At 46.5% G+C, this 15443-nt stretch overlaps 2 protein-coding genes across 3 annotated transcripts in view; both read right to left on the bottom strand.

Moving 5' to 3' along the window:
• LOC139311742 (zinc finger protein 420-like) overlaps positions 1-11306 on the bottom strand; it is a 38563-nt gene extending 27257 nt beyond the window's left edge. The window contains exon 1 of the mRNA XM_070936234.1: positions 11271-11306. Within this exon, the coding sequence (XP_070792335.1) occupies positions 11271-11291 (21 nt within the window). The 5' untranslated portion in view covers positions 11292-11306. The remainder of the gene's footprint in view (positions 1-11270) is intronic.
• LOC139311750 (zinc finger protein 420-like) lies at positions 6930-13767 on the bottom strand. Of its 2 annotated transcripts, none has more exons than XM_070936245.1 (4): positions 13651-13767; positions 11271-11353; positions 9727-9853; positions 6930-9528 (listed from the first exon to the last, which is right to left on the bottom strand). In XM_070936245.1, exons 2-4 carry the CDS (start codon positions 11289-11291, stop codon positions 7073-7075), a joined length of 2604 nt encoding a protein of 867 aa, XP_070792346.1. In that variant the 5' UTR covers positions 11292-11353; positions 13651-13767; the 3' UTR covers positions 6930-7072. The 2 variants fall into 2 exon arrangements, with proteins under 2 accessions (XP_070792346.1, XP_070792345.1); XM_070936244.1 differs by lacking the exon at positions 13651-13767 and having other exon boundaries at positions 6930-8739; positions 8821-9564; positions 9715-9853; positions 11271-11342.
• Positions 13768-15443: the final 1676 nt, after the last annotated feature.

Here is a 15443-nt window from a genome sequence, read left to right as displayed (position 1 = left end):
AATCAATTAGTTATATAACTATCTTTTTTGTATATTAATCAATATGAACATGAATATTCCAATTATTTCCATGCAATTCAATTTCTTACAAATCAATTAATTATATTTACGAATAATTATAAACCAAATAATTTCCCCCATATATTCCCCCAAACCACAACTTAACCATTTCTGCTTTCAACACAATATACAATTAATAGTATCTCAATTATTACAATTCGCTAGTTAAATAGAGCTTTTTTTCTTTTGTGTTTTAAAATCTTGAACTCTCCTCTTTTGACCTAAATTTCCCATTGTTTGCAGTTTTGCACCTACCTTTTTTGGTGAGGAAAAAGAAAAAGAAATCTCTCTCTGCCTCATTTTATCACTTTGCAGCGTCCTGCTTTACTTTCACTTTCGCTTTTTCAGCATAGCTAGGGGGAAAAAAATCTGCTCCAGGAACTCTTTGCAGCTAGCAACAGAACAGAGCCCTGCGCAAAACAGCTGAGAGCAAATCAGCTGAGAGTGGGGAAGCCGAGCTAATCAACTTGTGCTAATTAACCTATGCGGAAGCTGTAAGGGGCTGTTTTTTCTATTTTTGCAGGCATTGGTCTACTCATTTGTTTTAACACTGATCAGCTGTAGGGCGGCCCTTTGAAGCCCCGCGGCAAGAGTTTAAACAGTTTTTTTCCCTCTAGCCATCAGCTGGACTCAGGAGGCAGCCAGGACTCAGGAGGCAGAATGAAAAATCGGGACTTTTTTAAAACGCCGCGGGATGCGGGACAAATTGCTAAAAATCCGGACTGTCCCGCCAAAAGCGGGACATCTGGTCACCTTATCCAAGATCCTTCTCACAGGTATTGCTATTAAACCTGGTTTCACCCAGTCTATATGTGTACTTTTGGTTTGTCTTGCCTTAGTGTAGGACTTTACTTTTTCCTACATTGACTTTCATTTTGTTAGATAGGGCCCAGTGTTCAAGTCTGTCAGGATCCAGAAGGGGCCATTTCCCAAATTTCGGTGGGACAGGAAGTGACAATTTTTGCTGTCCCCAGCCTCCAGAACCTCTCTAGGAGCCTCTAGGAGCCTCTCTAGGAGTCTCTGGAGGCTGGGGACAGGAAAAAATGTCACTTCCTGTCCCACCGGGAGTCGGGAAATGGGCCCTTTCAGCCTCCGTAGGGCCCCCAAGGGAGTGGGAAAGGCTGTTTTCACCCTTCCCAGATGCATAGAGAGGATCTGGAGCCAGGTAAGAAAGAAAAACGGGCCTCCCCACTCCCTAGGCCCTCCAGAGGCAGGAAACAGCCTGTTTCCCTACTTCTGGTGGGCCCAGAAGGCCTGAAAATCAGCTGGCCGGCATGCGCATGCACCCCAGAGCTGAGCTGGCATGCCCACTAATATGGCTCCGCGTGCCATCTGTGGCACGCGTGCCATAGGTTCGCCGTCACGGTTCTAGGGTGTGAGCGATTCCTGCCAGCTTAGTATCATCTGCATATTTGGTAAGTTCCCCTTCTATTACTGGCCTAACTACCTATTAGTACTTGCCTAAGTTGGAACCTTGTGGTACCCCACTGCTTACTTCCCTTCATGTAGATTTAGACCCATTAAGGACTACTCATTGAGTACAGTTTGTCAGCCAGTTGCAAATCCGTCTTGTAGTGATGCTATCTATCCCACTTTTTTCTTGCTTACCAAGAAGTAGGTTGTGGTCTACTTTGTCGAGTGACTTGCTGAAGTCTAAGTATTATGTCCACAGTATTTCGCTGGTCTACTAATTTAGTCACTATGTTCAAGAATGAAATAAGATTGGTTTGGCATGATCCGTTTTTAACAAACCCGTGCTGACTGCTAGTTATTACTTTACTTGTTACTTAGACGTTGGCAGACATTTTTTTATTATCTTTTCCAGTATTATTATTATTATTATTATTATTATTATTATTATTATTATTTATTAAATTTATATACCGCCCTTCTCCCTGAAGGGACTCAGGGCGGTGAACAGCTGAGAATTAAAATAACATACAATATAAAAGTTAAAATAATTAAAAATAAATTAAATTAAACGGCCGCCCCAATTTAAAACCCCTAACAATACAATTAAAAAACTAACCCATGAAACCTATTCAGGCCAGGCCGGCTTGCTGAAATAAAAACGTCTTCAGGGCCTTACGGAAAGTGCGGAGATCCGGAATCAGCCGTATTCCGGGAGGTAGCTCGTTCCAGAGGGCGGGTGCTCCCACAGAGAAGGCTCTCCCTCTGGGGGCCGCCAGCCGATATTGCTTGACCGACGGCACCCTGAGGAGGCCCTGTCTGTGAAAGCGTATTGGCCGGTGGGATCTTATTGGTAGCAGAAGGCGGTCTCGTAAATATCCTGGCCCTAAGCCATGGAGCGCTTTAAAGGTGAGAACCAACACCTTGAAGTGCACCCGGAAGACCACCGGGAGCCAGTGCAGCTCGCGCAGGAGAGGTGTTATATGGGAGTGCCATGTCGCTCCTGTGATCACCCGCGCGGCAGCATTCTGGACCAGTTGGAGCCTCCGGGTGCTCCTCAAGGGGAGCCCCATGTAGAGAGCATTAGCGTAGTCCAGATGAGAAGTGACGAGAGCATGAGTGACTGTGCACAAGGAATCCCGACTCAGAAAGGGGCGCAACTGGCGTATCAGGCGAACCTGATAAAAAGCCCCCCTGGCCACGGCCGTCATATGCACTTCTAAAGACAGCCGTATGTCCAGGAGGACGCCCAAGTTGCGAGCCCCCTCTGTGGGGGTCAATGACTCGTCCCCAATAGCCAGCGATGGCGCCAGCTGGCTATATCGGGATGCCAGCATCCACAGTACCTGGATGAAACGGTTTATCTAGATCGTTCTAGTCGGGCTTCAGGCCTGGGTACAGCACAGAAACGGCATTGGTCGCGTTGGTCGATGATCTCTGGAGGGCTCGGGAGAGAGGTTGTTCCTCTGTCCTAGTCCTATTAGACCTCTCAGTGGCTTTTGATACCATCGATCATAGTATCATGCTGCATTGGTTGGAAGAGTTGGGGGTGGGGGGCACTGTGTTGCAGTGGTTCTCCTCCTTTCTCTCCGACCGGTCGCAGTCTGTGTTGGCAGGGGGGCAGAGGTCGACCCCAAGGCACCTTGTATGTGGGGTGCCACAGGGGTCAGTCCTCTCGCCCCTTCTGTTCAACATTTATGTGAAGCCACTGGGTGAGATCATCCGTGGTTTCAGGGTGAAGTACCATCAGTACACTGATGATATTCAGCTGTACATCTCCACCCTGGACCACCCCAATGATGCCCTTGAAGTAATGTCCCGGTGCCTGGAGGCTGTGCGGATCTGGATGGGGAGAAACAGACTCAGGCTCAACCCATCCAAGACCAAGTGGCTGTTGTTTCTGGCGTCCCGATATAGTTAGTTGGTGCCATCACTGACTTGGGGGCGAGTCGTTGGCCCCCACAGAGAGGTCTCGCAACTTGGGTGTCCTCCTGGATTCACGGCTGTCTTTAGAAGAGCATCTGACGGCTGTGGCCGGGAGGACTTTCTATCAGGTCCGCCTGATCCGCCAGTTGCGTCCCTTTCTGGATCGGGACTCCTTACGCATGGACACTCATGCCCTCGTCATTTCCCGCCTGGACTACTGTAATGCTCTCTACATGGGGCTTCCCTTGAGGAGCACCCGGAGGCTCCAACTGGTCCAGAATGCTGCCGCGCGGGTGATCACAGGAGCGACATGGCACTCCCATATAACACCTCTCCTGCGCGAGCTGCACTGGCTCCCGGTGGTCTTCCGGGTGCACTTCAAGGTGTTGGTTCTCACCTTTAAAGCGCTCCATGGCTTTAAGGCCTCACATCTCTGGAGGCCAAAAACGGCCCATTTGCCAACTTCCTAGAGAGTCTCTGGAGGCTGGGGACAGCAAAAAACGGGCCTTCCCCACCCCCGGCCCTCAAGACAGGAAACAGTCTGTTTCACGCCAGAGTTGAACTCGCGTGCCCACTGATATGGCTACGCATGTCACCTGTGGCACCCATGCCATAGGTTGGCCATCACGGTGTTAGACTTACCTCATTGATGTTCCTGGATGATGACAAAGACTGCTGTAAATTTGTTGGTTAAATATATTTATATTTATATAATGTTGTAACATTACCAAGAGCCTTGGTACTACAGTGGTTTAAAGCACCCTGTTATTAACATTCAGCTGCCTGCAATTACTGCAGGTTTGAATCTCACCAGGCTCAAGGTTGACTCAGCCTTCCATCCTTTCAAAGGTAGGTAAATTGAGGACCCAGTTTGTGGGGGCAATAAGCTGACTTTGTATAAATATACAAAAGTATGAAGGCTATTGCTTAACGCACTGTAAGCCGCCCTGAGTCTCCGGAGAAGGGCGGCATATAAATCAAAATTAAAAAAAAAAAAAAAAAAAAAACATGCTCAGGAGCTACGCGCAGGCATGAGAGAATCATGCTGTACCGCGTATGCGAGATAAGGGCTGGAACAACTCATAGATAAGGGCTGTAACAATTCACTAGCAGCTAGAATTGTAGATCTTCCCAAATTTGGGCATTGCTTCCATGTATTACTTGTACTTACATATGCATTACATGAGACATGCTGTAATATATTATTGGCTTAAGCTAACAAACCCCTCCTGCCTTTGTTTGTGTACAATAAAAGAGGCTCCCGGAGTCAGATCTGGGTCATCTCATCCCGAGAAAACTCGTGTCCGTGTCTTTTCTCAATATTGACCTCATGGGCGGCCTGCAGAAAACTCACAATATAAAAGCTACAAGTCTGTGTCAGTGTCTCCGACTTCATCTTTTTTTTAAAAAATTTTTTTTTTTTTTACACAAACACACATACAAACAATGTATTTTCTCTGAACAGAGTATTTGGCCGATTCACAAATTTAAACTGTGTTTAGTCATTTTAACTAAATTTACAATTTCTATACTTCCTTTCGCCATGATACTTATTCTCATCTATTCCCGTTGCCGCGCGGCTCTGCAATGTGCAATGGGAAGAAAAGCACTTTTAGGCGGCAGCGCTGCAATCCCCACCCCGAATCCAATCCGCTGCACATAGCAGGGGAACTGGCTGCCCGCCGCCTGAAACGCGGCTCTGAAAATTGGATTGGGGAATACGGGCAGCGGTGCCTGGAAAAGAGGGGCGTTTGACTTTAGGAGCTCCCGTTCGGCTCGCTTGGCTCCTGGGCGCACAAAGGACTTAGGCAGCGGCGGTGGAGGCTCCTCACATTGCTGTGGAGTGAAGTCATTGCGACCAGTCTGCCCTGACCTGCCCGCTAGGCGGCCAGAGGGGTGACCAACCGCAAATCGTGGCACCCGCCTTGTTCCCCGAAGCTGCCAGGAGGATTCCCCCCCACCCAGACCGTCCGGAAGAGGGTTGTTCCTCAGGCTGTGCCCTGACCCAGATCCCTGCCGCCTGGAACTGCCCAAAAATGGCCGAAGGGTGGCGGCCGGAGGGTGGGCAGGGCTACATTCGGCGTATAAGACACACCCAGATTTTCACCCCCTTTTGGGGGGTAAAAAGGTGCGTCTTATACACCAAAAAATATGGTAGTCATTTCTACTTTCACCACCATATACCATTAAAGGTATTTCAATTATTAGTTTAAATTTATTCATATTTCTAAAAACGAATCCTTATCTAAATTTCAAAAATGCAAATAAAAATATTCCAATTATTATTCATTTCATTTTTACAATCATACGATTTCCCATTTCTTACTACAATTCATATTTAAATTCTAAGTATATATAGCATATTTCTCTTTCATTTCTTTCTCTTTTTCTCCCTTTTCATTTTTATTTTTGCCTTTTTCTTTCCCCTTTTTTTCTTTCGCACTTTAAAATCTTGAACTCTCCCATTTTGCCCTATATTTCCCCTTGTTTCCCATCTCTTTTCTCCTTTTCTCATTTCCCCTCTGTTTATCCCAGTGTAATCATTTTGTATTTCAAAATCCTGGACTCTTCTATTTTGCCCTGCATTTCCTGTTGTTTTCCACCCTTTTTCTCTCTTTTTTATCTTTTCACTGTTCATCCCAGTGTAATCATTTTCAGTTTTTTATGTTCTTTCTATTCCAAAGCTTTCCAAATAATTTTATTCAAAAGTCAATTTTCTTTTGTCCCGTTAAATTCCACTTCATACATCCTCTTTTCTTCCCCCCATGCCCATTAGCCGCTATTTTTACGCTGGGGTTTTGTCAGGTTTAAAAGGGTTTTTTTGTTGTTATTTCGCCTGTGGGTTGGCTGTCACTCACCCAGCTTCAAAAACTCCGTTCCAGTCACCACTCCTGCTCAATACTTTGCCTGGTTGCCCCAGCTTCTTGACAGCCTCAATGGCTGCTGCCTCCGCTGCTGAATTAGAAAGTTTCCTCTGACCTTCGAGGAACTTGCCTGTTCCTCTTGGTCTTCTGAGGTACCTTTCCTTCTTCCCCGTCCCTACAGGACGGTTCCGGTTGGAAGACCCCTTGGCAGCAGTTCGTCAGTCTGGGTTTTTGCGGAGCTCATTGGAGCCCGCTAATTCCCCAACTGTCTCGCCGCAATGCTTCCAGTCGAAAATATGGAGCTGGAGTGGGTGAGTGGCCACAGGAGGTCTGTCATCAGGTCTCTTAGTTTGCCTGCAGCCAAGCGGCATATTAGGATCACCTGCCTTCTGCCCCATGCCTCTGTCTGCTGCTGGTGCTGCCGTGCAAAGACGAGCCACAGAGTGCAATGACCAAGGGACAGGCAGGATGCAGCAGCTGCCAGATAACGTTGGTCCCCCTTGCCGCCTCTTCTGCATGCACCAGGGGGTGCAAAGTGAACAGCTGGGCTGATTAATCTGAAATCATGTCGCCCCCCCCCCCCCCAAAAAAAGACCTAGGGCTTATTTTGGAGCCCAAAAAAATATAAGCAAGTTTTATTTTGGGAAAAACTCAGTATCCAAAACTTAATTCCTAATTATAAAAAGAAATTCTTATTTTTAATGGATCAAAAAAGTCTACTGCTTTGGAACCCCTTTTCCATACACTATGCATTTTTACAGATTCTCTTGGGCATGAAGCAAATTTTGAGAATCAACACAAACCAATTAGCATCATCTTTTCCTGCTGTGCATCTTCTTATGTCGATTAAAGTCACTACAGGTTCTGAATTTCTTTCCACACTCCACATACTGATATGGCTTCTCCCCGGTGTGGATTCTTTTATGACGCGTAAGATAATTCCCATCTTTGAAAGCCTTTCCACACTCAATGCATTTAAACGGTTTCTTCCCTGTGTGGATTCTTTTATGACACCTAAGATTACTTGCATCTTTGAAACTCTTTCCACACTCAATGCATTTAAATGGCTTCTCCCCTGTGTGGATTCTTTTTTGACGCGTAAGATAACTCCCGTCTTTAAAAGCTTTTCCACACTCAATGCATTTAAACGGCTTCTCTCCTGTGTGGATTCTTTTATGATGCGTAAGATAACTCCCGTCTTTAAAAGCTTTTCCACACTCAATGCATTTAAATGGCTTCTCCCCTGTGTGGATTCTTTTATGACGCGTAAGAGTCTTTCCGTCTTTGAAACTCTTTCCACACTCAATGCATTTAAACGGTTTCTCTCCTGTGTGGATCCTCATGTGGGAGGTAAGAGTGCCACTCTCATTACAACATTTTCCACACTCCAGGCATTTATAGGGTTTCTTCCCTGAGTGAAGCCTTCTATGGTTCTTGAGTGAATGTCTTTGACTAAAGCTTTTTCCGCACTCATGACATGTATACGGTTTCTCCCCAGTGTGGGTCCTCTTGTGGCTACGAAGGCTACTGCTTATTCTGAAACTCATGCCACACTCCGTGCACTTATATGGTTTTTCCCCTGTGTGAATCCTTTTATGGATTGTCAGTTCTCCAGAAACACTGAAGCATTTTCCACACTCCAGGCACTGATATGGTTTCTCCCCAGTGTGGGTTCTGCTATGTACAACATAGCCATTTTTTGTATTGAAGCTCTTTCCACACATGCAGCATTGATATGGTTTCTCCCCAGTGTGGAGCGTTTTGTGGCGAGTGAGGGACGACAATTTAGTGAAGCATTTGCCACATTCGATGCACTTATATGGCTTTTCACCTGTGTGGGTCCTTTTATGGGTATTAAGGTTACTTGTTTGATTGAAGCACTTCCCACACTCGGAGCATTGATACGGTTTCTCTCCACTGTGGACACTTCTATGAGAGGTTAAGCTGCTGGAGTCACCGAAGCTCTTTCCACACTCCAGGCATTTGTATGGTTTCTCCCCTGTGTGGGTCCGTTCATGGGCATGAAGGCCATTAGAACTGACAAAGCGCTTTCCACACTGCAGGCACTGAAAGGGCTTCTCCCCCGTGTGGATTCTATGATGGACCGTAAGGTGTGAAGAGCAATGGAAGCGCTTTCCACACTCCATACATTGAAATGGTTTTTCTCCTGTGTGGGTCCTCTCATGTGACTTAAGATGAACTTTTTGACTGAAGCTCTTTCCACACTGCAGGCATTTATAAGGTTTCTCCCCTTTATGCATCCTATTATGTTGAGTTAGTGTATCACGTCTATTGAAGCTTTTTCCACACTCTAAACATTCATAGTGCTTCTCCCCTGTGTGAATCCTATTATGGCAAGTAAGGGAATCGGTGGTCCTGACGCATTTTCCACACTCTTTACATTTATACGGCTTCTCTCCAGTGTGGATCCTATTATGTGAATTGAAATTGTCTTTTTGGGTGAAACTCTTCCCACACACTGTACAATGATATGGCTTTTCCCCTGTATGGGTCCTATTATGGTAAGTGAGGTCATTTGCAGAGCGGAAGTACTTCCCACATTCCAGGCATTTACATGATTTATTACCAGTGGGGCTTTTTGGGGGGGAATTCGGTTCCTTGCTCCAAGTAAGCCTCGTTCTACCCTCCCTACATTGATGCAACTTCTCCTCTCTGTGGCTGCTTTGATGGGAAGTAAGGGAGGTGCTGGTTCTGAAGGTCTTTCCACAGGTGATGCATTGATGCTGCTTCCTCTCTTTGTGGACCCTCTTATGTGAATTCAGATGATTTTTCTGCCTGAAGGTCCTTCCACAATCCAGACATTTGTGTGGATCCCCTGCTTTGTGAATTTTTTTATGTGATGCAAAGGAGCGGCTTGTATCGAAGCTTTCTGCACACTCCGTACATTTGTACATTTTCCCTCCTTCTTGTATGCTTTCATGTAAAGGAGGAGGAAGGGTCCCTCTGGAGTGTTCCCTGCTTTCATCCTGTTTCTCTCCAGCAGGGATTTTGCAACAGTCACATAATCCCAATTCATCTCGAAGGGTTTTCCCACACCTTGAACACTCTCCTTTTTCTTGGCAATCATCTCCATCCAATAAAACATTGGGATCTGGACAAGGGAAACCAGAGCAATTCTCCAGCTTCCCCGTTAACTGCTTTTCCTCAGAACTTTGCTTTCCATATATTTTTTCTGCAATTTCCTTTTTCTCTTTTGGCAAGGGTGCTGCTGCCTCTTGGCCAGAATCCTCCATCTCCCGTCCGTCATCTGCTTGTAACAGAAAAAAAGAAAAGTTAAGACAAACTTAGGTGTGAAAAGGATCAAGCACCATTGCTGTATTTGAACGCTTATCAATATTCTTCCAAACTCCCATTTGTTCAAAACATGATGCTATGCTTGTTATTAAGTTGATATAAGATTTGACCTTTGGCTCCTAAATGTAAATATCTCAACAGAATCTCTTACCTAAGGAGGCCATGTTCCTCTTGGTTTCCAGCATGACCTCTTGGTACAGGGCTTTTTGCTCAGAATCCAGCAGGGCCCACTCCTCCACGGAGAAAAACACAGCTACATCCTCAAGCGATACCAAATCCTGACACAGGGAGAGGAGAGAAACCACAACGTATTCCATGAACCTTCCTAACAATGAACACTTCAATGAATTACATTTGAGTCTACTTCTTAATGAAAAACCTCTAGTTTTCAAGTAGGGCAAACAAACATGTTAGGATATTGAATTTAGAATCTGAAACAGTAAAGTGTCAAATAGGCCGGAACAGAATTGTAACTGATTAGTTAGAGAGTGCTGACTCATGCATGATGCAATCTACGCTATGATTGGTTGCTGTAAGTATAAAGGGGCGTTTCCCTTTTTTCCCTCCTTTTTTCCTTCTGTATGTTCTGCATGATGTTTTAGATTTACCTCATGATGTTCCTGACTATCTTATGTTCTTCCTTTTCTGGATGATGACAAAGACTGCGGTAAATTTGTAGGTTAAACATATTTATATTTATATAAAATCTACAAGTCTGTGTCAGTGTCTCTGACTTTATCTGGACAGCTGCTGGGCAATTTCATGACTGAACATCGTCCCTGGAGAACCTTTCCGAAAACATAAAGTGCCTCTGGCTAGAGATACATCTAGTTAATGTTTTATTGGTTTGTCCGATGGCACAGGAGTAGCAACCACATATTCGTTTGTTGTCCATTGATGGGCTTGACCTTGGATATCTTGACTGAATCCAACACTGGGTTAATGGTACCCAGTGTGGTGAGCCAATGAATCCTTCCAAATCAAGTGGGTTCACCATTTAATTTCTGTGCAAAAGTCAAGCTTGAACTTTACTTTTTACTTTAGGCTCTCATGGTCAACACTTTTTAAAAATCCTTAGTAAAGACCACATCTGGAATACCGAGTTCAGTTTTGGTCACAACATTACCAAAAAGATGTGGAGACTTTGGAAAAAGTGCAAAGAGCAACTAAGCATTAAAGGCCTTGAGACTAAAACATATGAAAAACGATTGCAGGAACTGGATATGGCTAGTCTAGAGAAAAGAAGGACTAGGGGAGACATGGCTTAAGAAGAAATTTTTTAAATGTTTTAATTGGTTTGTGATTTTAATTTTTGGGCCAAATTTATATATATTTTTAATTGTTTTTTAATATTTGTATTTCATGTTCTTAATTCTGGCTGTACACCGCCGTGAGTCCTCAGGGAGAAGGGCGGTATATAAATTGGAAATAAAATAAAAATAAAATAAAAAGATAGCCGTGTTCCAGTATTTCTGGGGCTGTGAGAAAAATTAACTAATGGAACAGTTTGCCTTCAGAAGTTGTGGGCTGGAGGTTTTTAAGGACAGACTGGACACCCACTTGTCTGAAATGGTATAGGGTCTCCTGCTTGAAACAGGGGGATAGACTAGAAGATCTCTAAGATCCCTTCCAATTGTGTTATTCTGTTATTGTGAGATTGGCACATCTGGGGAAGGGAGGGAAGAATCCTCCTACCTGCCTTGGAAGCTCAACCATTGTTAAGCCTCCGCTATAAAGACCTGAGGTTCCGGGGGATGAAGACGAGGCCACGAGAGTGTCTAGGAGTGAAAAGAAAACAGCAAGGGAATAATTTGCCATCAAATATCCTAATGATATTCCTGAGCAGCCAGTGCAGAAGGCTGATTTTAGCCTATTTCTAGGCTAACTAGGGAACCCCTTTATGTGAGTCCCTTGCAGCCACACCAACATTACATAGAAGCTCACCCTGGGTGAGAAGAAAACTGAAAGGGGTGGAAGGACCAGGGATTGGATTCAGAGGCAGATTATCTCAGCCATGAATGTATGTATTAAAGCACCACATGTCAGCGTTTCACCGCTGACATAGAAAGGAAGATAAGCCCTGGACTTTTGCCTGCTAAATCCCTTTGAAGCTCGGACTCCATGGAAATGAAGCGGGGGGGACATTCCTGTGAAATGACGAGACAAGAACTCAGGAGAATGACTTGGAAGATAGCCAATGAGAAGCAGATAATTGGGGATCGGAAAGGGAGGGATTGGGGGGCAAAAGGTCAGTCTTGTCCGCATCGAGTCATGATCCGGTTGCTGTGCTCGAATAAAGAGAAGATTCCCTTAAAGATTGGCAGTTTGGAAATTCATTTATTTTGAGATAGCATCGAAGTCTGACACCTCAGAGCTGGACTCTGGAGGCCTCAAGCAGATCCGCTCCCATTTCCAGGGAGTTGTGCTGAGTTGTTAGTCAGGAGTACTAGATCTGGCCTGGCACCAACAAAGAGACAGAGTCCAAATTGTCTCTCACGTATACAGGTAGTCCTCGAATTACAGCCATTCATTTAGTGACTCTTCAAAGTTACCAGGACACTGAAAAAACACTGACTCCTGGCAGCTTTTCACAGGACCTTTGCAGCATCCCCATGGTCACCTGATCAAAATTTGGACACTGGGCAACTGGCTCATATTTGTAACGGCTACAGAGTCCCAGGGTCATGTGATCCCATTGCAATCTTCCCACAAGCAAAGTCAATAGAGACTTTAAGGATTCCCTTAACCACCGTGTTACTAACTGAACAACAGCAGTGGGTTCACTTAACAACTGTAGCAAGAAAGGTCATAAAAAGGGGGAAAACTCACTTAGCCACTATCGCGCCAAGCAACAGAACTTCTGGGCTCGATTGTGGTCCTAAGTCAAGGACTACCTGTATTCAGATTTGGACAATGGCTGGGATAGATCTGGAATGATTTCTTTCATGCTTTCGTATTTCAGTGACATCAGCAGGAAATACAGTTGTTTGATTGACAGGAGATACAGTAAGGAAGGTACCAAAGAAGCCATGCCGACATCCTGTAGCCTTAAGGATTTTTAGCAAGACAGTTGTGGTTTCTCTCTCACCTTTCCCAGATATGGGACACAGGTCTTTCTTTCAGCCATTTCAAGGTACGAATCTTGATCCCCAGAATCCTGACTAAGGTCACTGGAGGCTTTTAAGAAGAGACTGGACAGCCAATTGTCTGAAATGGTATAGACTCCTCCTCCTCAAGCAGGGGGTTGGACTAGAAGACCTCCAAGGTCCCTCCCAACTCTGTATGTTATTCTATGTTTATATAATGTTCACCGTCCTTATCAGATGATAGAAACTCTTTTCAAAGCTGGGACTTGCCCTTTGGAATACCCCACTGTAAAAGAGGAAAATTAGGGGCCTTTTATTGCTGGTGGACTTCAACTCCCAGAATTCCTGACACAGCTGGCTCGGGGATTCTGGGAGTTGAAGTCCACCAGTCCTAAAAGGGCCCTAGTTCCCCACCCCTGGCCTACAGCAACCTTTCCCAATCTTGGGAGCTGTAAAATATGTGGACTTCAACACACATGGAGAATTCTGGGAGCAGAAATCCACACACCACAAAGTTGCCAAGGCTGAGAAACAGTGGCCCACAGGAAAAGGCCGATAAATGCACCCAAGACTTTAAAAACCCAGTTAAAGTGAAGAATGGAACCGAATTGAAGGGATGAAAGCAACGAGGGCAAAGAGATGAAAGGGCATCAGAAGGAGCCTTTCCCCGATGCTCCCTCCGGAGGCGGCTCCTCTCGAAACAAGGGCTCCTGGGAGGGATCGCCCCCTTTTCTCCCCGCCGCTTTCCCAGCCCTTGAACTCCAAGCCTCCCGGATCTGAAACGGCCCCAGAGAAAAGGAAAAGGACGGGAAACGATCAGGAATAATAATAGTAATAATAATAATAGTAATAATCATCATCTCCCCAAGGAGAAAGTGGGGACTGCAGGAGGATCTTAGCAGCGCCCCAAGAAGCTGCATTGAAGGGTCTCCTGTCCGAGCATTTCCCCAGGTGGGAAGAAGGAAGGAAGGGAGGAAGGAGCTTCTCACCTGGCGCTCCATAGGAAAGAGGCGGCTCTCTTCCTCGCCCGGACTCCGCTCCCCAAGAGAGGCGCCCAGGATCGCCGCCGGACTCGCACCTGGATCCCCCTCCCCGGAACGACCCCAGCCAGGAGTCTGCACAGAACCAGACAGGAAGCGGTTGTAGCTCCTCCCCTCTCCGTTAAAGCTCCTCCCCTTCTCTAAAGGGCTGAGAGCGCCGCCCACTCGGGGTGCCCCTGCTTGCCCCCCCCCCCCCCGCTCCCCCGTGGGATGGTCAGCTGGACAGCGAGTCCATTGCTTCTTTGCCCCAGGGAGAGAACCGGGGGAGAGGGGGAGGGGACGAAGCCCAGGTTGGGAGGAGGGAAGGGAAAGGGATGCGGAGCAGCAAAGTTACACATTACAAATTAAGGGAGTTGGAAGGGACCTTGTAGGTCATCTAGTCCAACCTCCCCAAGCAGGAGACCCTGCACCATTTCTGACAAATGGCAGTCCAGTCTCTTCTTGAAAGCCTCCAGTGATGAAGCTCCACAACCTCCCAAGGCAACTTCTGTTCCATGGGTGGATTGTTCTCACTGTCAGAAAATTCCTCCTTGTTTCTAGGTTGAATCTCTGCTTGATCAGTTTCCATCCATCATTCCTTGTCTGGCCTTCAGGTGCTTTGGGAAACAGCTTCACCCCCTCCTCTCTGTGGCAGCCCCTCAAATATTGGAACAGTGCTATCATGTCTCCCCTGGTCCTTCTCTTCCCTAGACTAGCCGTGCCCAGTTCCTGTAACCGTTCTTCATCTGTTTTAGTCTCCAGTCCCCTAATCATGTTTATTTATTTGTTTGTTTGTTTGTTTGTTTGTTTTATTTGTATATCGCCCTTCTCCAACAGGACTCAGGGCGGTGAACAGCCACGGTAAAAACACAACATATAAAATTTAAAAGCAGTTTAAAAACATTAAATAATTTTGGCCATCAATTTAAAATAACCCAGTTAAAACCAATTACAAATTTAAAACTGCAAGGATGGGGTCAAGCCAGCCCGGCTAGATGAAATAGATGTGTTTTCAGGGCCCGACAAAAAGTCCAGAGGTCTGATATCGTGCATATCTCTGGGGGTAGGTTGTTCCAGAGGGCAGGTGCCGCCACAGAGAAGGCTCTCCCCTGGGGGTCGCCAGCCGACATTGTCTGGCCGACGGCACCCTGAGGAGGCCCTCTCTGTGCGAGCAAACTGGCCGGTGGGAAGCTATTGTCGGCAGAAGGCGGTCTCGTAGATACCCCGGCCGTAAGCCATGGAGCGCTTTAAAGGTGGTCACCAATACCTTGAAGCGCACCCGGAAGACCACAGGAAGCCAGTGCAACCTGCGCAGGAGAGGTGTCACATGGGAGTGCCCCGTCGCTCCCATAATTCCCCGAGTGGCCGCATTCTGGACCAACTGGAGCCTCCGGGTGCACCCCAAGGGGAGCCCCATGTAGAGGGCATTGCAGTAGTCCAGGCGGGAAGTGACGAGTGCCTGAGTGACCATACGTAGGGAGTCCCGATCTAGAAAGGGACGCAACTGGCGTATCAGGCGGACCTGATAAAAAGCCCCCCTGGCCACGGCCATCATATGCTCTTCTAAAGACAGCCGTGTATCCAGGAGGACACCCAAGTTGCGAGCCCTTTCCGTGGGGGTCAATGATTCACCCCCAATAACCAGCGATGGCACCAGCTGGCTATATCGGGACGCTGGAAGCCACAGCCACTCGGTCTTGGAAGGGTTGAGTCGGAGCCTGTTTCTCCCCATCCAGGCCTGCACGGCCTCCATGCACCGGGAC

The sequence above is a fragment of the Pituophis catenifer genome, unplaced genomic scaffold, assembly GCF_029215685.1.
Source record: "Pituophis catenifer annectens isolate HBS135680 unplaced genomic scaffold, rPitCat1.0.hap2 SCAF_2, whole genome shotgun sequence".
Classification (NCBI taxonomy): domain Eukaryota; kingdom Metazoa; phylum Chordata; class Lepidosauria; order Squamata; family Colubridae; genus Pituophis; species Pituophis catenifer.
This window is presented reverse-complemented; position numbering and strand designations above follow the sequence as displayed.